This window comes from Mauremys reevesii, linkage group 21 (assembly GCF_016161935.1).
Source record: "Mauremys reevesii isolate NIE-2019 linkage group 21, ASM1616193v1, whole genome shotgun sequence".
Lineage (NCBI taxonomy): Eukaryota > Metazoa > Chordata > Testudines > Geoemydidae > Mauremys > Mauremys reevesii.
The window spans coordinates 5,781,832-5,802,465 of NC_052643.1; the positions used below are offsets into that span (position 1 = coordinate 5,781,832).

General features: G+C 49.7%; 1 protein-coding gene across 2 annotated transcripts; it reads left to right on the forward strand.

Annotated features, from left to right (window-relative positions):
• The first annotated feature begins 829 nt into the window (after positions 1-829).
• On the forward strand, positions 830-19,625 carry SLC66A1 (solute carrier family 66 member 1). Of its 2 annotated transcripts, XM_039509469.1 has the most exons (9): positions 830-971; positions 2,415-2,507; positions 5,983-6,244; positions 11,654-11,783; positions 12,870-12,957; positions 16,878-17,029; positions 17,341-17,433; positions 18,168-18,353; positions 18,885-19,625. In XM_039509469.1, exons 3-9 carry the CDS (start codon positions 6,075-6,077, stop codon positions 18,981-18,983), a joined length of 918 nt encoding a protein of 305 aa, XP_039365403.1. In that variant the 5' UTR covers positions 830-971; positions 2,415-2,507; positions 5,983-6,074; the 3' UTR covers positions 18,984-19,625. The 2 variants fall into 2 exon arrangements, with proteins under 2 accessions (XP_039365403.1, XP_039365404.1); XM_039509470.1 differs by lacking the exon at positions 2,415-2,507 and having other exon boundaries at positions 868-971.
• The last annotated feature ends 1,009 nt before the right edge of the window (positions 19,626-20,634 follow it).

The window sequence follows — 20,634 nt, forward strand, 5'->3', positions numbered from 1 at the left end:
TGGTCCCCCTGCTCAGAGCAGGTCTAGAGGACACATGGTAAAAAGCATAAGGGCCTAGTGCTCTCACTGCTCCTATCGTTGGTAGAGCTGCACTGGTGCTAGAGCAGTGGTCCTCAAACTTTTGTGTCGGTGACTCCTTTCACATAGCAAGCCCCTGAGTGTGATACACCCCCCTCCCAATAAATTAAAACCACTCTTTATATATTTAACACTGTTATAAATGCTGCAGGCAAAGCGGGTTTGGGGTGGAGGCTGACAGCTCGCAACTCCCCATGTAAGACCCTCGTCGCTACCCCCTGAAGGGTCCCGACCCCCAGTTTGAGAACCCCTGTGCTAGAGCAAATGGGGAAGAATTAAAGAAAAACCTCCATGCACACAGACAAGGCCCCCAGGGTGTGCAATTAAAATCCTTTCAGCCCCAAAGGGAACCCTTTTAGGACACTGGCTGGGGGGAGAGAAGAGAACTAGGCTTTCCCCAGGTAGCAGGGGGAGGGAAAAGGGATGAGTTCCTGGGCTGTTACTGTCCTCAGGCAGGTTTGTGGGCCTAGGCCTGGGGACGGGGAGTGTATTACACCTGCCCCTGGGTGCATTGTGTGCTGGCAATGGTGGAGCTCTCGCCCTAGGGGCAGGGAGATGTGCCCTGGTGGGGATGTGGGTTATTGCCCCTGGAGAAGGACAAAGGTATTTTGGGGGCCCTGCCCTGGGGGGGTGCCCCAGTTACTGCCCCGGACGGGCCCCGGGGATCCCTGCGGGGCGGGTCCGTGCCGGGCGGGGAGGGGCCGGTGGGCGGGCGGGGGCGCTGCGAGCCGGCCCGGGATTGCGGGAAGGGAAGCCGGCGGGTCACGTGACCGAGCCTGACAAAGCGCCTGGGGCCGGCGGGGGCTGGAGCCGTGGCCCGGGACAGGCGTGTGCGGCCCGGCAGCGCCTCTTGCCCCGGCCTCCAGCCGCCGGAGAAGCCCGGAGCCGTAGCGGTGAGAAGGGCCCGGGGAGAAGGTCGAGGCGGCAGGCGGGGGGTGTATTTCCGAGGGCCCCCGGGGGGCCTGGAGAACGGCGGGGGGCCTGCAGCCGTACGGGGGCCCGGGGTGGGGTCGGAGGCTGGGGGGAGCAGCCCCTAAATCTTGCCCCACAACGGCCCTGCCCCCGCGGCGGCGTCCGGCTCCCTGTGGCGCCCGCGCTCCGGTCCCCGCAGCCCCAGGGAAGCTGTCGTTTGCATTTCTCCCTTTCCTTCCCCGCCCGGCTCCCGACCCCAGCGAGCACAAGTTCCGGTAATAACCCTGCCCGCTTCTGCTTCCGACTGCTTTGGGGGGCAGTGGCAGGGTCATTATCCCCATGCTACGTATGGGGGAAACTGAGGCACGGGACGTGGTTGGCTCAAGGTCAGTCAGTGACCGTGCACAGGGACAAGATGCCTTGTCTGCTGGACTGTGCTGCCTGTTACATACTGATCAGGAGGAAATTCAAAAGGATTATCAGACGTTTCCCAGTGAGGAGCCCCTTTGTCTCTCTTCACCCCCTTTCCAGGGTTCACTGGATGGTCTCATCCCCCGTGACAGGGTCGAGTTGGCATTGGCACCTGGCAATGCGGAGGCACAGTAGATTGAAGTGGGCGAGGAAGGGAGGGAGAGCTTTCACCACACTAGGCAGAGAGAAGGAGAAGCAGCTGTGAGGGAGCATTGCTATCCCAAGCCAGGGAGAGACTGCACTGTTTGAGCTGATCTCCCACCCCACTCCTCCTTACTTTAACCCCTGGACATCATGTGATATCCAACTGCCCTCAAGTCCAGTTAAAATTGGTGTTGTGGGTTGTTTTCAAATGTCCTGTACTGGGCTTTAGCTCAGAAAGCTGATCCTGAAATGTTTAATTCAATGGAAAGTCCTGGAAAACCAAATAAATAGAAACTACTGTTAACACAGGAAAAGTGTATCTTTCTCACCCGTGATGGGGGGACAATCTCCTGTGGAGAGAACTGAGCTGCCATCAACCCATATCCCAACATAATGATGTTTCTCATAGGCCCCTAAACTGACACTTGTGGGCCTGTGGTGACTGGGAAATGGGATGGGTGATGAGCCCTCTGTCCCTTTGTGCAAAACTCCAGTTGGGCACATTTTGCCTATCTGCAGAATCTCTTATGCTGGTATTTCTGCCCTGGACCTGCTTTACTAGGAAATACCTAGTGTTCCTGGAAGCACGTGGCACAATTGTAGATGGGAGAAGACAGCTCAGAAGGAACAGGAGAAGGGATTTCCACCATTATGGGAAGGCCAGAATGATTTGAACCTCCTTTCCCAATGTATTAGTATTTCATAACCCCTCTTTGCCCTTCCCTGCCCCTTCATCTACACCAGAATTTTATTTAATGAAAGAATAACCTAGAAATATAATCAATTGCTATGTTTCATTTTGCTTTAAGGTTACTTTTTCCTGTCACTGCGAGGTGCTTGTGGTTTGGGAGCTTATTGGGCGGTTCTGATTCATCAGAGACGTGATGCTGTTGAAGCTTCAGGTATGATTGTATGTTGGATGGGGAAGTATTGTGCCAGTGCAGAGGCTGCCCTTGCAGTCTAGATGAGATCCGAGTCTGATTAGACCCCAAAGAGCTGTGCTCAAATGGAGAAGTGATTGAACTGTGGCAGTGTAGGCAGCATACTTCTGTCAGTACCAGTTGATACCTCCCCTTCGCAGTTATTATTTTTTTTCCCTCTTACAACCGAATGTCAGCTTGATAGATCAAGTGTAGGCCTGGGACCCAAGAGATCTGGCTTCTGTGACTGACCGGCTTTGAACAAGCCCCTGAGACTTCATTTCAGTTTTCCCATCTGTAAAATGGGAATACCAATCTCACAGGTATTTTTGAGGTTTAATTTATTTTTGTAAAGTGCTTTGAGCTCTTCTGATGGAAGCAGAGTAAGGTATCATTATTAAGTGGGTCACTGTTGGCACATAATGATCAGCTGTTATGCAATCTCCTGCTCATGGGGTATAATTAAGACTTTCGTGTGTGTGTGTTTTTTGTATAGCATTACAAACGCCACGCTAAATGAGCTGGTGAGGTACCTCAGCTGTGTATGAAATTGAGACCTTGTGGTTAGTCATCCAGGCTTACAAAGGGTAGCCAAAGTGCAAGTTTCAGCTGCTGTACTTCAAGGAACAACTTTGCGGGTCTGTAACAGAGCCCCACTTGGCTTGGGCGTAGTGGTAATAAGAAATGGAAAAACTTCTGGCCAGCATCTGCCGCTGAATAGAGTTGACGATGCACAAATGTATTGGCACCAACTTCACCTGACCTCATGTCTGGACATGAGTTAAATTTCTACACTCTGAACAAAGATCCTTTCACGCAGGTATTTTGGCTTGAGAAATCATTGTCTCTGTCCTCCTTGAGTGATGTGTAGCTAAAGCTTCGGGGGCATCTCAGTAGCTCGCACGGCTGTAGATTGCTCTCAAAAGACTGAAAACATTTCAGTTCTCTCTCAGAAGAGGAAGGGGAGAGCCCTGCTTCTGGCATAAACCTGGAGGGAGAGAATAAGCCTAGCTCTCTCCATTGTCAGAACCTGCTATGCCCACTAGTCGGTGGAGATCGGCGCTTATTCATGTAGGCTAGCTACATGCACTAAGATGCTGGGGAGTTAGTGGAAGAAAAGCGTTCCAACGGAAATATCTCCGAATCCCTAGTTGTGAAATTTTCACCTTCCCCTGTTGCTTTTGGGGGTGCAGGAGCAATTTCTGTGATATCTGATGCACAGTAGGAACCAGCTCTCCACAGAGTATGTGGTACCAATATACAGTAAAAGCTGTTTTATCCAGCACTTCACCAACCGGAAAGCTCTATAAACCAGCATTTCTGATTGTCATTGAAATTCCGGTTTATCGTCCGGTTGGTGTGGGGCCAGCAGGTTGACACACGGGAGGGGGTGTGGACTGTAGGCTCTAGGGAGGGAGTTTGGGTGCAGGAGGGGATTTGGGGCAGCAGGTTGGAGTGTAAAAGGGGGCGCTCATCTTGGGCAGCTCCCCGCAAGCCCTACCTGCTCCTAGGCAGAGGCGCAGTAAGTGGCTCCATGCGCTGCCCCGAGTGCTAGCTCTGTGGCTCCTATTGGCTGGGAACCACAGCCAATGGGAGCTGCAGGGGCATCACCTGCAGGTAGAGGCAGTGGGTCAAACCGCCTGCCACGCCTCCACCTAGGAGCAGCCAGGACAGATAGCTGCTTGCGGGGAGCTGCTCGAGGTGAGCACCCCATGGATCTGGCACCCTGCACCCCAACCTGCTGCCGCGTCCCCTCCCGCACCCAAACTCCCTCCCTCTTAGCTAACTGACATTCACTTACCAGCACCCCTGCCCCCCATTCCTCCCAACATCATAGAATATCAGGGTTAGAAGGGACCTGAGGAGGTCATCTAGTCCAACCCCCTGCTTAAATCAGGACAAATCCCCAGACAGATTTTTGCCCCAAATCCCTAAATGGCCTCCTCAAGGATTGAACTCGCAACTCTGAGTTTAGCCAGCCAATGCTCAAACCACTGAGCTATAGCTTTTCCTGTTGTCCATAGCTTGTGAATTGTCCCAGTTTGGTTACACATGTCCTCTGGGTGACTTCTTGCATATGCTGCTCTCAGGGGATGCTATGGACAGCAGTGAATTTGAACTTCAGTTCAGAACTACAGGTGCTCCTGCTCCATGCATTGCAACACTCTCTTCCTGTTGAGGCATATACCTCAGCCAAGGCTGGAATAATGTGACTTATTGAACAGCCAGTAGTTTTCTCCCAGCCATGGCTAAACCAGTGGACCTCAGTGGGGAATTTTAATCAAGTTGGAGGTTCTTACCCTTCCATCAGGCCTGGCACTGTGGTGGCATTCTGTCTGGGGTCTTCTCCCTCTTACAGTGCAGTGCAGAGATGCAGGGGGAGATGGGGCCTTTCAGAGGGAACAAACTGGCATGGGAGGGTAGGGGAGAAGAGGGAAACATCTCTGGTTCTAGTTCAAACTCTCCATTATCCACTTGTCTGTTTCCAAAACACAGCGTGGCTGGAGGCTTCCTCTTTACTGACAAACGGCCTGAGTTTTCCATAGGCAGATCTTGCCCCTGTCCATACCATTGCTGATGTCACGCCAGTGCCAGCACTGTGTCTCTGCAGAGCCAGTGGATGTCCAAACGGTGGGCCCAATTCTCTTCTTGCTTATCCTGCTCTAAGCTGGATACTCAGCTGGCTTCAGTGGGGTTACTCCTTTCAGAGCCCACAGTGAGAAGAGGATCAGAGCTAATATTTCAATAAAGAGAAGGCAGTTCAGGTGATCTGATTTGTGGCAGTTTGATAATGACTTTCTAGCATGAGTTTCTGCACAGCCAGTCAGCCAGGCCAGCCTGACAGATGAGCAGGGATCTGATTCAGTTTTTCTTAAAAACAAAAACAAAAAAAACCCCAAACCCAGCCCTTTGCTTTTTCTTTTCTCTGCACTGACTCCTTCCTTTGGAAGGAAAATAAATGAGGTCATAGGGAGTAGGAGGAAGAAATAAATATTCTGTAGCTGCAAAGGGGCCCCCTTGCTGTCTTGCTGCATCTCTTAATCGGTCATTACTGATGAACCCAGGTGACCGGGGCCAGATCTACTTCCTACAGTCACCTGACTCTCCTAAAAATCTGTCTTAAAGGCCCACTCTTGAGCATTTGCTTTGGTGAGAAGCACAAGCTGAGTGAGGGGATGTGTGTCATAACCCCGTGTGCTACTGGAAAGACATGCCACGTAGCCCTTACATTTGTTTATAGTGAACTTAGTGCTGGCTTGACAGTTCTGGAGACTGGTCTGCTGATAAAGGAATTCAGTCTGTGATTACCTAACCACTAAAGGCCCATTAGACAGTAACTGTTTAATTGCAAGGTGAGACAGCTTTAAACCAATGAACTAGAGCTCAAAGGAGCCATCTGGTCCCTTGTTGCTGTTAATAATTCAGGCTCTTTCCTTCTCCCCATTTATTCCAACAGGTTCAGTGTCTGGCTCTGGATAAAGATCTCTCTCCTGCTGTCTGACTGCTGCAGCCTCCTCCCTCCAGGGCTGGCCCCTTGTTGACGGTGCTATGGACTCTCAGCTTTGGCAAGGTTCCCTAGGAGGGAATTTCTCAGACTGTCCCAATGGCTCCCAATGGGTGTGGGATGTGTTCAGTGAGTGTGCCCAGGATATCCGGGACTTGACCAGTATTGTGTTGGGTCTGGTTTCCATCTGCTGCTTTGCAGGAGCTTCCTTCCCGTAAGTAAAACTCTTATGCTGGATGCCCAGTGGAGGGAATTCTAGATCTGGCTGGTGGTTTTCCTTCTCCATTTGTGATGGCTTCCAAAACATAAAGCCAAGAGCCTTCACTGGAGATCTTGAGCACAGCGACTTCACTTGCCCTAGTGAAGGACTTGACTGGCCTTGGCTTTAAAGGGCTGGGTTTAAAATGGGGAGAGGGCTAGTGGAGAAGGAATAGTAGTTCAATGAACAGTTTCAGCTCCGTCATCCACACAAAACAAGGCATTGTTCGTTGCTAGTCCTGCTGCGTGCTGTTAAACAGCTGTAGCGTTCCATCCCCAAGGTAGGTGCATCTCGGTGGTTGAAGTGATTTCTTTGTGTGTATAGCTTGATCCCGAAGGCACCCAAAGTGTTATGCAAAATCGTTAAAAGGACAGACTGTAGATTGGATGACGCAAGGAAAATGTAGATGCTCTGAGAGCTTTTTCCATTTCTAAATATACAGTAAGGTTGTTTCACAATTAGAGGCAGTTCTGCTTATGCATAAATTGTGGTTAGCAAGTTAGCATATAGCAGATCAGCAGGGTCGTTCCCCACACATCAGATTGACTTGCAGATCACGTGTACACAAGAACCTCTGAGGAAAACAGTCTGGAGAGGCTGAGCTCAGCAGTCTCTTGGAAGATGAATTTTGGCCGCAGCCCATATGGAATGGGAAGGTGTGGGTGTGGGTATGGCTGGACTGCCATATTAGCGTTAACCCATGATGACTGTTCCTAAACCAGGAAGTGACTCATCCTTAAGCTTAGGAATGCAATCCATCTGCATACAATTGAGCATGTCTGTATCACTCCTGCTGTCCTAGACACCCCTATAAAAGGCTCAACAGTCAGCTTTGGAAGTGGGTCAAGGCTGGGTGCTCGCTGTAACTGGAAGGCATGTGTCACTACCTTGCTAGCTGGTTAAACCCAGTCTCTGACCATCAGCTCCCAGCTACAATGTCTGTGTTAAACTACCTGCTTAGCCCTAATGGACCAGGGTGGGTAGTGACTGACTAAGCTAAATAGCTAGTGGCTCATAGAAAGCAAGCTCATTCTCTGCCCACGTAAGGCAGGATTTCCAGGAAGGAGTTGATGGTTCTGTCTCCCACAATAGTTTAGTTCTTGTTTTTCAGGGGGGAGTTTTCTGCCCACTTGCAGAAGAAACTCTTCTCACTGCTTTCACATGTAGTGTGCTTTGTGTTTTCTCCCCTCCGTTCTAGCCTTTCTCTGAAGAGTCTGTGGCAGGTGCTAGGTAGGGCAGAGCTAGCATGCACTTATGTTTTGAAGATCCAGGCAAATATCTCCCCATGTGTGCTAGGCACCTGGACAATGAACCGGCTTACAAAACCCAAATCCATGATGGGTGAGATGCTACTGTTGCCAATTAATACATCAGAGACTATCAACACCCCCTATCCATTTTCACCTCCTAAGCCTCCCCTCCCATCCCCTCAAAAGCTGGGACGTGGGGGAAATGCCATCTGCACCTTGGAGAAGACCTGGCACAATGGTATCTGATTACTCTGTCCCAGCATGTAGACTTCATCCCCTCTTCTCCAAATGTAGGTCCCCATGTCTTTAGAGAGATGATGTTGTTCCTGGCCCCTATAGCACTGGTGCAGCCCCATCTCAGGCCACCTGTCACTCTTTCAGGGGCTTGGAGGAGGTCAGGTCAGATCTTGGTGATGCCAGCAGCCTGGGCTAACAACTGCCCTCAGTGGAATCCATTCACCTCCCAAACCATTTTAAAGCTGTACTCTCCCTGCCCAAGGCCTGTTCTTCGGCTGCAAAACCTGACCCAGTGGGTGGGTGCCAATCTGCACTCTGTGAGCAGGACACCTAACATCTTATTCAGGACAAAAGCTGCCTAGGGAGGCAGCAGCAGTTAGACTTGGCATAGGGCAACTTAGCCCAAGTCTTTCCATTGTTGTTGCACAGTGGAATGAAGTGTGGCGACTCAGAAAGTGATAGATGCTTCTCAAAGCATGAACTGAGCCAGGAGTCAACAGGGCATAACCCTCCCAGGAGCACTGGTGTCTGCTCCAGACCAATAGAGAGAGTGTGGCACAGAGAGAGAAGTGATTTGTTTGGACAGTGACAGCGAAGCTATTGGAAGACGTGCAGGGAATCCCATCTAGGCTCTGCCATGCCAACATCCAAGTCTCTATGAAAGATCTGCTTTGGTCAGACTGCATATAGTGAATCAAGTTCACTGCTATATAAATTGCTTATTTCCTTTTCCCCCAACCTCCGATAGTGAGCGGATTCAGAGCAGGGAGCACCCTTGGTCAGTGTTCCCTCTATTTTTTCCTGCACATGTGCAGAATGAATTTTGTTATGTGCACCAGTATGGAGGCGAGGTGTGACAAAATTCATGTGCTGGGGGTGGGGCCAAGGGGTTTGGAGTGTGGGAGGTGGCTCAGGACTGGGGCAGAGGTGTGAGGACTCCAGGTGGGGGTGCAGGCTCTGGGGTGGGGCTTGGGATGAGGGGCTCAGGGTTGGGGGTGAGGGCTCCAGGGTGGGGCCGGGGATGAGGGACTCAGGACTGGGGCAGATGGTTCCGGGGGGGTCCGGCTGGGGGTGTAGGCTCTGGGGTGGAGCCAGGGATGAGGGGTTTGGGGTACAAGAGGGTGCTCTGGGGCTATGGCAGGGAGTGAGGACTCTCCCCCTTCCCCCCAGCTCACTCTCCCCACATCAGCACCTGGGGGGTGGGGAGAAGCACCTATCCTTGAAGCAGCAGCTCTTGGGCTGGGGCCGTGGGATAGGCGCCCCTCCCGTGGCTGGGTTAGGGCTGCCCCTCCCCCAGCTGCAACAGGTCCGGGCTGGGGCTGGGTCACCCCTCCCCTGGCTGCGGCAGGTCCTGCCCAGGCAGGTTCCCTGAGTCCCTGCGCAGCACTAAATAGGCTGCTGTGCGATCACGCAGCTTATAAGGAACTTAGCTCTCAGCAATGTTTGGAAAGTGCCTAGCATGTTACTTCAAATCAATAACTTCAATCAGAATAAACTACTGGGCGAAGCAGGGATCTGTGCATAACACACCACAGCTTAGACTCACAATAAAGTGATCTAGCATTTTCCATCTCTAAAGCCCTTTGCACAAATAGAGGGTGACAACCTGTTTTGAGGGGGTGGGAGACAGAAACTGGGATGCCTCTATCCTAATGATCCCTGCTGCTTCTAAACAAACCAAGGAGCTGTCCAAACTAGATATTGAAGAGCTCAGGGCTCTTCTCGTACAAGTGGGAGTTTGCCCCAGTGTCCCGCCCCTTTCCCCTTGTTGCCCAGTGTGCTGCATACGTACCTAGCTGCATTTCACAGGGGTTGTAGTAAGTTTGGGGTGACAGGGGCTATATTAGCCCAGCTCAGGGAATGTTAAGTTACCTGCTGCTCCAGAGTCAGCCAGAAGAAGGCACTTCTGGCATTGGCTTGTGGGTCTCATTTTAAAAATAGAGGTTCAGCCCATTGAGGGGCTTTTGGGGAATGGGGGCAGGGCAGGGATTTCTTGTTAGGGGTGAACAGCCCATCAACCCAGCTAAAGGGTGAACAAAGCTGCACTGGAAACTAGCAGGGCTGCTTAACACCTGGGGCTGCCTAGTGGAGGGGAAAGTGCTGACACATTCACAGTAGAGCCTGTTATCTGACTTTAATATTCCTGTCTGGGTAGGTTTAAGGAGGGGGTGGGGACAGGCTGTCTTCTAAGGTGGGCCTGAAAACCTGCCTTTCGCACATTGGGGTTTCTTTCACTTCCCCTTTCCGCACCCCCTTGCAGCCACACAACCTGGGATCCCTGCCTTGAGTGACTTCCAGTTCCCATTGCCAAATGAACTCTAGAACCCATGGGGATTTGGCTGAATCAGCAGATTGTCAGCCAGACCTACTGAGCTGATCTGTTACCTAGAGAAGAGTGAGCAGGAACCATACTCTTGTCTGATGTGCATTGCCCGGCTCCTCCTCCTTGGGGATTCTGATAGAAGCCTTTCCTACGTGCTGTGGGGCAGCTAAATAGGAACCAGTGTATCCTCAGGGCCAGCCCAGGAGGGTTCCAGCAGGGGGTTTGAACTGCAAATCAGCTGTGGCTGCTGCTGGAGGTAGGGGATTGGGATCATCAGCTGACGCAGTCTTATCCTCTGCGGTGAAGTGCCAGATACTGAGAGTCAGGCTGAACAGGCTTTTTGCTGGCAGTGAACAATAGCTCTTCATCTCACAATAGGCTAATGCAGGGCAACCTGCTTTTTGACAGGGTTGCCTGTGATGGGAAGCTGTGGCACCTTGTACTTCGTCCTACTGCAAAGTATGGTAAACCTGCTCCCCATGCTGACTCAAACGGGGAGTGGCCATGGAGGTGTAGCCCCCGGTCCCTTCTCTACATGCTGGCTTTGAAATTCGATCAGACCCAGAGCCGCAGTGTTGTGCCTGGCTTGGTAAACTGAGGCACCGAGACTTGTTCAAGATCGTACAACGAACTGGTGGCAAAACCAAGAATAGAAGCAGAGTCCTAGCTGTCAGGCTGTTGTTCTAACCATTAGACCGAACATTTCCCTCGTGAAAGTGAGAGGTGGATAACACTATGCACAGTGCAGGCAGGTGGTTTGCAAGCATCCCCACACACAACTCTGCCAATCCTTCTCCTGTGTGACTTGCCTGAGCTCTGAGAGCCCTGCTGTTGCTGCCTGGTAGACAGCAGGGTGGCAGGCAGCAGTCATGGCCTATGTGACTAAGGTGGTTCTGCTCTGGATTTCCCTCAGCACAAAGGTGATGGTATTTAACTTGGAGTGGAGAGAGTGAACTTTTGGATTAAGCCAGTTGATCTAAGAGACTCTCCATACCCTCCTTCCCTTCCCGTGTCAGCCCTCATTAATAGTTGTGCCCTCTGGGGTTAGAGTAGCTCTCATTGATATGCCTTTGGTTGGGAGATCAGCAGAGCCAGCTTTCCACAGCCTCGACAAGGTCCTGATTAGGGGCACAAGAGGAAAAAATAGCAGTACTAGTACCTCCAACGATGTGGGGTTTCATTCTTGATGTATGTGACTTCCTGTAATGTGGGCTGTGGCAGTGGGGGGAGGGAACCCACTGAAAGGTCTCCTTGCAGCTCCTCTTCCTGGTCAACCCACAGGTGGGTCAGTGCCTTCGGGCTTGTTTACATAAGGAAACTTACCAGCAGAACTGTACCGTAAAGCTGCACTGCAATAGTTTTGCTGATAAATTTCCCTGTGTGGATAAGCCCTTAACCTGGTGCTGGTTTGTACTCCTCTGCTGAGTTTAAAAACTAACATAGCATCCAGGTCATCGGAGGGTCCCACGTTTAAGGAACCTCTGGCCTCTACTTCACAGGGGTACTGATGAATTGATTGTGTAGATCTGACTCTCTCTCTCTTTTTTTCGACAGCCAATATTACCAGGCCTGTAAAACAGGTAATATGGACCAGGCTCTCTCCATATACTTCCTGCTGGGATGGCTAGGAGGAGATTCCTTAAATCTAATAGGCTCTATCCTGGCCAATCAGTTGCCACTACAGGTAATGATTTAGGTTTTTCCTCTGTGATTTGAGTCTGCCTGGCAAGGATTAGTGTCCGGATTTTCTGTGTGGGTGGAGGGGAGGAGAAGACCTGGCTCAGTGGTATGACAGTGTCTCCCTAGCCAGGTCTCCGTGGAGTGGAGTTAGGACACTTATTAAAAGAATGACCATGATTTTGCTTGCTGTTCTACCCCGTTTTTATAGGGCAAGATTGTTACAGTAACTAGAGATGGGCCTGAGCCATGCAGTTGGGATCTGGAGCCAAAACTCTCCAACATGCCGGCGTGTCTGGCTAAGGGCTTTTGCTTTGCACCCTTCTCCCTGGCTGATCAGTAAAGATTGCCTTCTGATTGATAGAGCAGTTTTGACCCAGGATAGAGGCTGGTGTGCAGTCTGGGACTCTGGGTCTAAGCTCTGCCAGCATCTTGCTCTTTCCAGCGTTACAGGCAGCTAAGATCAACTGACTTACTTTCAAATTAATTTCTTGAGCACATGGGCAAGAAACGTCTCTTGCCCTATGGACTTTCCGAAGGATGCACTGAACCAAGGAGAAGCCCCTGAGTTTCTAGAGGTTGTCTAGGTCATGGTTCTGGCCTGAAGGAAGGAGGTTTTGCTCTGTAAGACCAAGAGATGTCCCAGTGTCATGCATAGTCCGTGTCTCTGACTCATTTTCTTACAGGAGGCAAAGCTAGTTGGAGAAAATCCAGGGCAGGGCATCTTTTCTCCTGCTAGATCAGGGTGGTGAAAGTGCAGCCCCAGAGATCTACATTATCCCCATTTTACAGAATGGGATAGTGATACTGACCTCCTTTATAAAGTGCTTTGATGACAAGTGCTGTGTAAGAGACCAGGATTATACCTATTATGTTGTAGCTTCCCTCAGTCTGGATGTGGCCTGTGGAGACGATACGAGCTACTGTGCAATGCCTCTGGCTGGATCAAGGGAGGGCCTTGCAGCTGCCGTTAGCTGGTCCTCTAGAATCAGACTGAGGAAAGCTGCTCAGCTGAATAGTCCGGGGGTCCATCTGTGATGCGCTAAGGGAGGCAGTTCTGTCATATGACTGACGATTGTGTTTCCTCCTGCAGGTCTACACTGCCATTTACTACGTGCTGGCAGACCTGGTCATGTTGTCTCTCTACCTCTACTACAAAGTCAGGAACCAGAGCAGAGGCTGTGAGTTGATGGTTACCAATGCAATCCGGCAACACTTGGCATTTGCAAAATTTTAACTTTTGAAAGCTGCTTCCTCCTGCAGCGGCAGGAATAATGATGGCGGTGGGAGGAGCTCGGGCAGCAGCCTGCTGGGCTCAAACATCTTTCCTGTTCAGCCATGAGAGCACAGCAGGGGTATGGTGGCCGAAGGACACCTCAGGGTAGCAGTACCATGAAGTTACACTATTACAACTGTTAGCAATAGGCGGGCCCTCTTTCTCGCTGGGGCAAGCATCTGACTTTCCTCTCATGAGATTAAGAAGCCAAAACATTCCCAAAGGGCTCCAGGCTAGAGCCAGATTAAAATCCCCTAAACACTAATGTATTGAGACAGGAATACTGTAAACTAGTAAAAAAAAAAAAAATGACTGACAACTAGACTAGCAAGTGAAACCGTTTACTGGGTTCAAGGCTTGCAGCCTAGCCTGTAAACCTGGAAATCCCCGTGGAGCTGGAGCTCTGGCTGTTTCTGAGCTGCTGTTTATCCTGGTAAAGAGTCTGATCTTGTGGCATCCTGGAGCTTCCTTAATCTGCCTCTAAGCATAAACAAAAGCTCTACTGGCCTAGGGCAGTGGTTCTCAACTGGATGCCCGTAGGCCGCTTGTGGCCCAGTCAGCACACAGCTGTGGCCCATGTGATATCATCAGGGCCATTGTGTGTGCGCGTGCGTGTGCGCCCGTCCCACTTAACGCACAGAGAGCTGCCCGTGCAACCCTCAGTGGTAAATAGGCTGAGAACCCCTGGCCTAGGGCAGGGGTTCTCAACCGTTTTCTTGCTCAGGCCCCTCCCAACATGCTGTAGAAACTCCACAGTCCACCTGTGTCACAACAACTGTTTTTCTGCATATAAAAGCCAGGGCCGGCATTGGGGGGTACCAAGCAGGGAAACTGTCCATGGCCCCATGCCACAGGGGCCCCTCAAAGCTACATTGCTCAGGCTTTGGCTTCCACCGCAGGTGGCAGGGCTCAGGACCCTGGGCTTCAGCCCCATACAGTGGGACCTCGTCTTTCTGCCCTGGGACCCAGGGAGTCGAATGCTGGCCCTGCTTGGCGGACCCCCTAAACATGCTCGCGGCCCCACAGGAGGCCCCAGGCCCCCTACTTGAGAACCACTGGCCTAGGGCATTTCCTGCAGTATTAATGGCCATCAGTTGTGCTTTGGGTCCTCCGCTAATCCCCAAACACTACCCTGTGTTTTGATAAGTATTCTCAGTGTTTGAGCACAAGTAGAACTTCTCCATAGGACTTGTTTACAATAGAGCTAGACATGGGGTTCTCAAACTGGGGGTTGGGACCCCTCAGCGAGTCGTGAGTTATATCATGGGGGGTCACAAGCTGTCCGCCTCCACCCCAAGCCCCACTTTGCCTCCAGCATTTATAATAGTGTTTAAATATAAAAAAGTGTTTTACTTTATAAAGTGGGTCACGCTCAGGGGCTTGCTGTGTGAAAGGGGTCACCAATACAAAAGTTTGAGAACCACTGCACAAGCAAGCAGGGACCAAAATCAGGCTACGGCACAAAATGAGTTACACCTAGCAGAGGACGGAAAAGGCAAGAAGAGGTTCTATAAATACATTAGGAGCAGGAGAAAGACAAAGGAAACTGTAGGCCTTCTGTTTAGTGTGGAAGGAGAGCTAATAACTAATGACCTCAGGAAGGCTGAAGTGTCTAATGCCTATTTTGTTTGTCCTCGCTAAAAAGATTAATGGTGATTTAGATACTCAACGCAATTAATATTAACAACAAAGGGGAAGGAACACAAGCCAAAATAGGGAAAGAACAGGCTAAAGAATATTAAGGTAAGTTAGATGCATTCAAGTCAGCAGGGCCTGATGAAATTCATCCTAGGTACTTAAGGAACTAGCTGAAGCATTGGTATCCCTTATCTTTGGAACCTTACCCATCCATGAGCTCTCAAAAGAGCTCGAAGGGCAAACATGGCATCTGTCTTTTTAAAAGGGGAACAAAGAGAACCTGGGGAATTATAGACCAGTCAGCCGAACGTCAATAACTGGAAGGATAGTGGAACCAATAAACAATCCGTTTGTAAGCACCTAGAGGATAATGGAATTATAAGGAACAGCCAGCACAGATTTGTCAAGAACAAATATGCCACACTAACCTAACTTCCTTCTTTGACAAGGTTATTGGCCTAGTGGATGGTGGCGGGAGGAGCAGTGGATGTGAGCTATCTTGATGTCTAGTAAGGCTTTTGATAGTCCCACATGACGTTCTCCTAAGAAAACTAGGGAAACGTGGTCTAGATGAAATTACTAGAAGGTGGGTGCAGAGCTGGTTGAAAGGTGCCACTTATCCATGGTTTGGTGTCAAACTGGGAGGGTGAATCTCGTGGGGTCCTGCGAGGGTCAGTCCTAGGTCTGGCATTAGTCAATATTGTCATGAATGACTTGGATAATGGAGTGGAGACTGTGCTATAAAATGTGCACATGACTCAACGCTGGGAGGAGTTGCAAGCACTTCGGAGGACAAGATTAGAATTCAAAATGACCTTGACAAATTTTGGTCTGAAATCAACAAGATGTACTTCATTTAGGAAGAAAAAATCATAACGTATTACTGCAAAATGGGGAATAACTGGCTAGGTAGTAGTACTGCTGCTGAAAAGGATCTGGAGTTATACTGGATCTCAAATTGAATTTGAGTCAATATGTGGTGCAACTGCAAAAAAAGGTTGCTATCATTCTGGGGTGTATTAACAGGTGTTGTATGTAAGATGTGGGAGGTAATGTACCACTCTGCTTGGCAGTGGTGAGGCCTCAGCTGGAGTACTGTGTCCCGTTCAGGGTACCATGCTTTAGAGACTCTCCAGTTTGCTCAAATCTTGTCTCCTTTTAAAATCTTCTCCTGAAAAGCTGTGAACCCAACATGACAGCACTGTGATAAAGCAGGAGAGGCAGAAAGAAAAGTGCTGCTAGACTTGTCTGTTTCACAAGAGCTGTGCAGAATCGGGGCCTTAAGTATGTGCTCGAGTGGTATGAAGACAGAAAAACCTTAAAGGGTTTTTTTAGTCTTGGCAGTGTTCCTTTTAAGACTGTGAAGCCCAGAACGATTTCCTTTTTCATAGTTAATGAATTGGACTTATCGCCATGAGATAGCAAATGTGGTTTTTTAATCTCTCTGAAGTTACTTGGCACTAACTGTACGACCACAGGCTTGAAACAGAGTGCCTACAGTGGAGCCGGAGGCCTGACTTCCTGCTTAGACAGACGTAGCCACACTGGCACACTATTAAATGGAGCTGTAGGAGAGGCAGGAGGGGCTATGCGCTGTTTGCCTAGGCTTTCAGACAGGATCATAGTTGGGGTGGCTAGCCTGTTCTGCTGCCAGGACTGCACTTTAGCATGCTGGCTCAATCAGAGCTAGCGTGAGGGTCTCTCTCGTCAAGCTGGAAGCTACGTCTTCCGGCTCCACTGCGGACATACCCACAATGAAACAATGTAGATTTTTTTTTTTAATTCCTTTTTATTCTACGATTTTTTTTTTCCTCACCAGGAGGTCTTGTAATGGCAAAAGGAGAGACATTTACTCTTTAACTTTTGATTAATCAAATATCTGCACTGAAGGCAGGCGCTGCTAACCTGTGATGTGTTTAAATATCTGCCACGTGCATTGCCTAGCCCTTCCCCAGCCTCAACATGTGAGGAATGGAACTTGGTTATGGAAGGCTTGCCTTCAAGAGACATCTGAACCTGCCACTGTGGAACTGATGCCTCCCTCTTCTGTGGGATGGCCCTGGTTTTTCTGGAGGTGATGGGATGCAGATTTAACTGGAATCCAGGTTGCCTCGCGTAGTGTCATGGACACACTCGCTCCTGTTCTTTGGTGGCACTTTGTAACTTACCTCTGCTTTCTCTTTCCAGACTCTGCTCCAATTAACGCAGCCTTTGCCTTCATTTTTCTGGGAACGGTGTCAGCAACATCCTTGCTGGGCAGAGCTGGCTCCACAGTTGAAACAGTGACATTTAAAGGGAGGACTCTTCTGTCTGCCACAGTGGATGCAGCTGGATGTGAGGTGAGCCCCTCTCGATATATGGGGGCAGGGAGGAGGAGGAGGATTTGTGGGAAAGATGAATAATCAGTTTGAAATGGGAATGTCCCACAGAGAGGGAGAGCGGGCAACCTTGTCATGTGACAGTTTCAGCCAATAGCTAGCCAGGCAACTCAAAAGAACTATTGACCAGGTGGAAAGACGACAAGGCATACTGGGTTTGGTCAGTCACGTGACCTCACTTTGCTACCAGATGCCTGTAAATCCCAGGGTACAGTTCTGCATGTGCCTTGTACAATGCATAACCGTTCGGTGTTTTATGTCTTGCCCTGCAGCCTTTCACCAAGAAGGAAATCATTGGCTTCACTGTGGGCTCTATCTCCTCCTTGTTGTATCTGTTCTCCCGAGTGCCCCAGATCTACACTAATGTAAGTGCCCCACTGGAGGTGGGGATGGGATCCACCCCGCCGCTGGGGCTCTCTTCCCCTGGGGAAGGTGAAAGGAGCGCCCTTCCTGCTGAGATTCCAGAGCGGGGCGTAGGGGAGTGTCCTTTATCCCTAAGGACTGCTGATGAAAGAGGCAGAGGACTCCAGACTACTAACCAGCTGTTTATAGAACCTTCCCAGGGGCCATGTCTCTGTATTTTTCACATTGGGTCCTGACTGACTAAACCTCTTGACTTCCATGCAGCAGCTGTTTCTCCCCTTCTGATTAAAATGTCAATATCCCATGGTGAAGGTGGGACTCTAAGTTTGCTTAATATTTTTACAACTGGAGCTGGAAGACTACTGGTATTGAGCCCACTCTATCCTTTAGGACGCCTGTTCTGGTGGGTATCTTTGTGGGGAGAGGTGATGAACAAGGGATGCAGCTGCTGGCCAATTCTCTGGGATACAATTCCCATTTTAATTTTCCCTGCTCTTCTTGAAGCATCGACTAGGGACACAGCAGAGCATGGTCAAGTGACCCTACGCATGCCGACACTGTCTAAGAAGCTTGTCCTTCAGACAGTGGATACCAGCACTCAATAGGCTGAGTCATCTTCTAGATCCTCCTCCCTTTGCATATCCCCTGGGAATCCATGCCTGGAATATCTAGCGTATTTCTGCTAGCAGGGAAGTCTTTATTCTCCAGCCCCTTCTAATATGGCTTCCTTTTCCAGTTCAAGAGGAAATCTACCGAAGGGGTGTCATACTATCTTTTCGCTTTGGTGATGTTGGGGAACTCGCTGTATGGAATAAGTGTGCTTCTGAAGAACCCAGACCCAGGGCAAGCTGAAGGCAACTACATCATTCATCACCTCCCCTGGCTGATTGGCAGCCTGGGGGTCCTGTCTCTTGATGTGATTGTATCCTCTTCTGGTAATGCTCTCTGGCCCACCCTGCCAAGCTTCTGTGGTGTTATTTCTAATGCTCTGCACAAAAAACCATTAAAAAGCTGGTCTCTTCTGGGATGGTGGGTGGGCAGGGCTGTTCAGAGGCAGATTTTTGCTGATGCTGTTACACAGCCAACCTGTGCTTTGCAGCTCAAGTCTTTCCCCCTGTGTTACAGTGATCTCTTCCAATAATGTTGGAACAATACATGCTTAGTATAGTTCCTAGCATGAAGGGTCCCTGATCCTCATTTGGGGCCTCTGGTCACTACCCTAATGCAATAAAATAATACATAGTCCTTATCTGTAGATCTCAAAGAGCTTTACAAATGAGGTAACCATGATTATCTCCATCTTTCTATGGCAACAGGTGCATGGTTACCATTGTAAGTACCAACCAGCCTCTATTTTCCCCCCGGCACTAAAGGCTTTCTCCCTAGGCAGAGCGACCTCATTTCTTCTATCTAGCCCTGGCTATAAAGGAAATAAGACTTAACACCTCCTCAGATCTCCTTCCAGTTCCTTGCCTATCGGAAGAGAAGACCTCGCACTTCTGATGAGAGAGAGGCCTTGCTTGGCAAGCAAGATGAACCCCTTGACAGCTGACGAAGGAACTGTGTCCAAGCAAGAATGGGATACTGGTGAGAACTCTGACTTCAAACGAGGGCACAGCCAGTTGCCATCAGGTTCCTAGACCTGTTTTCTGTTAACAGGAGTTGCCCAAAGAGGATGTAAGCCAGTGTGTGGTATGATGCTTCCTGCAGAAAGTGCTTGGCCACCTGGCAGAGGACTTTCCTGGTAGATCTCACCTGCTTGTAGTGATGACTCAAAAGGGATGAAATACTGTGACACTTCGGTACCTGGATCATAGTCACTTTTAAAAACTAGCTGAATTTGATTCTACTTTCCTTCCTCCCCTCCAGAAGGCTGCACTGAGTCACTCTGCATCAGACATTACTAGCAAGAATGAAAGATTTCTAGGGGATGGAGGGGAGATGAGGCTGTCTCCCTTCCTGTTTTAAGCCAATGAACACAGATGCTGTGAGCGGCTGCCATTTAACTTCACCTTTAACGGTTTATCCACAGTGGCTCCCTTTGCCTATGTGAATAACGTTGCACATTTTTCTTCTGGCAGCTGAGGCTGGGAGTGAGGCCAGTGGTGGGGTTGGGGAGAAGCATTTTAATACACGTGTGTATAAATATTTTATCAGCCAACTTTCTAGAAAAATAAATCTTGGTCCAACTTGCCTCCCTTGGTTTTTATTTTCTTGACTCCCAAAGACACTTCAGTTTTGGCTTGTCTCCATTCTCTCCCATTTGTACAATTACTCTTTTAAATGGTCTTGCGGTGTGACTACCGCCTACCCAGGGCCATTCACTTTCCCCCTTGTGAACTTTCATTGGGTCCTGGCTGTAAGTTTATTTCACATCCATTCTTGCTCTAGAGGTAAGCTTTTTTTCCCCCTTCATTTCTAAAGCAGATATGCTGGCAGGGCCTACCTTAGCTGTCTGCCAAGTAAGATGGACCATATATTCCCCCACCTACCCATTTTCAGTATTAGCTGTCCACTGAGAACTGCTCCAGGCAGCAGATGCCTTCGAGCAGGATGGGCCTACACCAGTATTTCTCGCATATGGCCACCAGAGGCTTTTCTTGTGGCCACAGTCTCCTGGGGTGGGGGGGGGGAGGGAAACAGTGGCCCATCTCCCAGGGCTGCCAATAGGGGCTGGGTTCCCTCCCCCCAAAAGAAAACACTGGTCGTGCAGGCAGCTGGTGTATTTCCCACTTTTTTTTCCAGGGGGCAGGCTTCAGACTTCATCCATGCAGTGGCAGGCTCACCTCCTTCATCCTTGGCCCTGGGTCCCACTGCCTCCCTGCCCATCTCCCCCTTCAAGGGTTTAATTTGTCCTAGGGCTTGCTGGGGCTGAGTAAGTCTGCTGTGAAAAGTGATAAACAAATGTACAAATACCACTTTTCACAGCAGCAGACTTATGGCTAGCAAGTCTTTTTTAAAAAAAAAAAAACAAAACCCAACATGCAAAGCGCTGTATTTGTTTCTATTCTGTTTAGGTCCAGTAAAGAATAGACAAATGTACATTTTTATTACTGAGTTTGGGGGGGAAAAAAAACTACATAAATTACACTATGGACAAGTATATGTGCATATTTGTTTTTCCTAAAGCTTATTTTAGGAAAAATTGTCAGCGCAGCCATCAGCAAGAGTTGGTGGCCATATTCTGAGGCAACCAAAAAATT

Bases quoted from the DNA above. Each gene is read 5' to 3' on its own strand.
- SLC66A1 (XM_039509469.1), top strand. From the start codon at position 6,075: ATGGACTCTCAGCTTTGGCAAGGTTCCCTAGGAGGGAATTTCTCAGAC. The intron at 11,784-12,869 runs GTAATGATTTAG...TTCCTCCTGCAG, and splicing joins CCAATCAGTTGCCACTACAG to GTCTACACTGCCATTTACTA. The intron at 17,030-17,340 runs GTGAGCCCCTCT...CTTGCCCTGCAG, and splicing joins TGGATGCAGCTGGATGTGAG to CCTTTCACCAAGAAGGAAAT.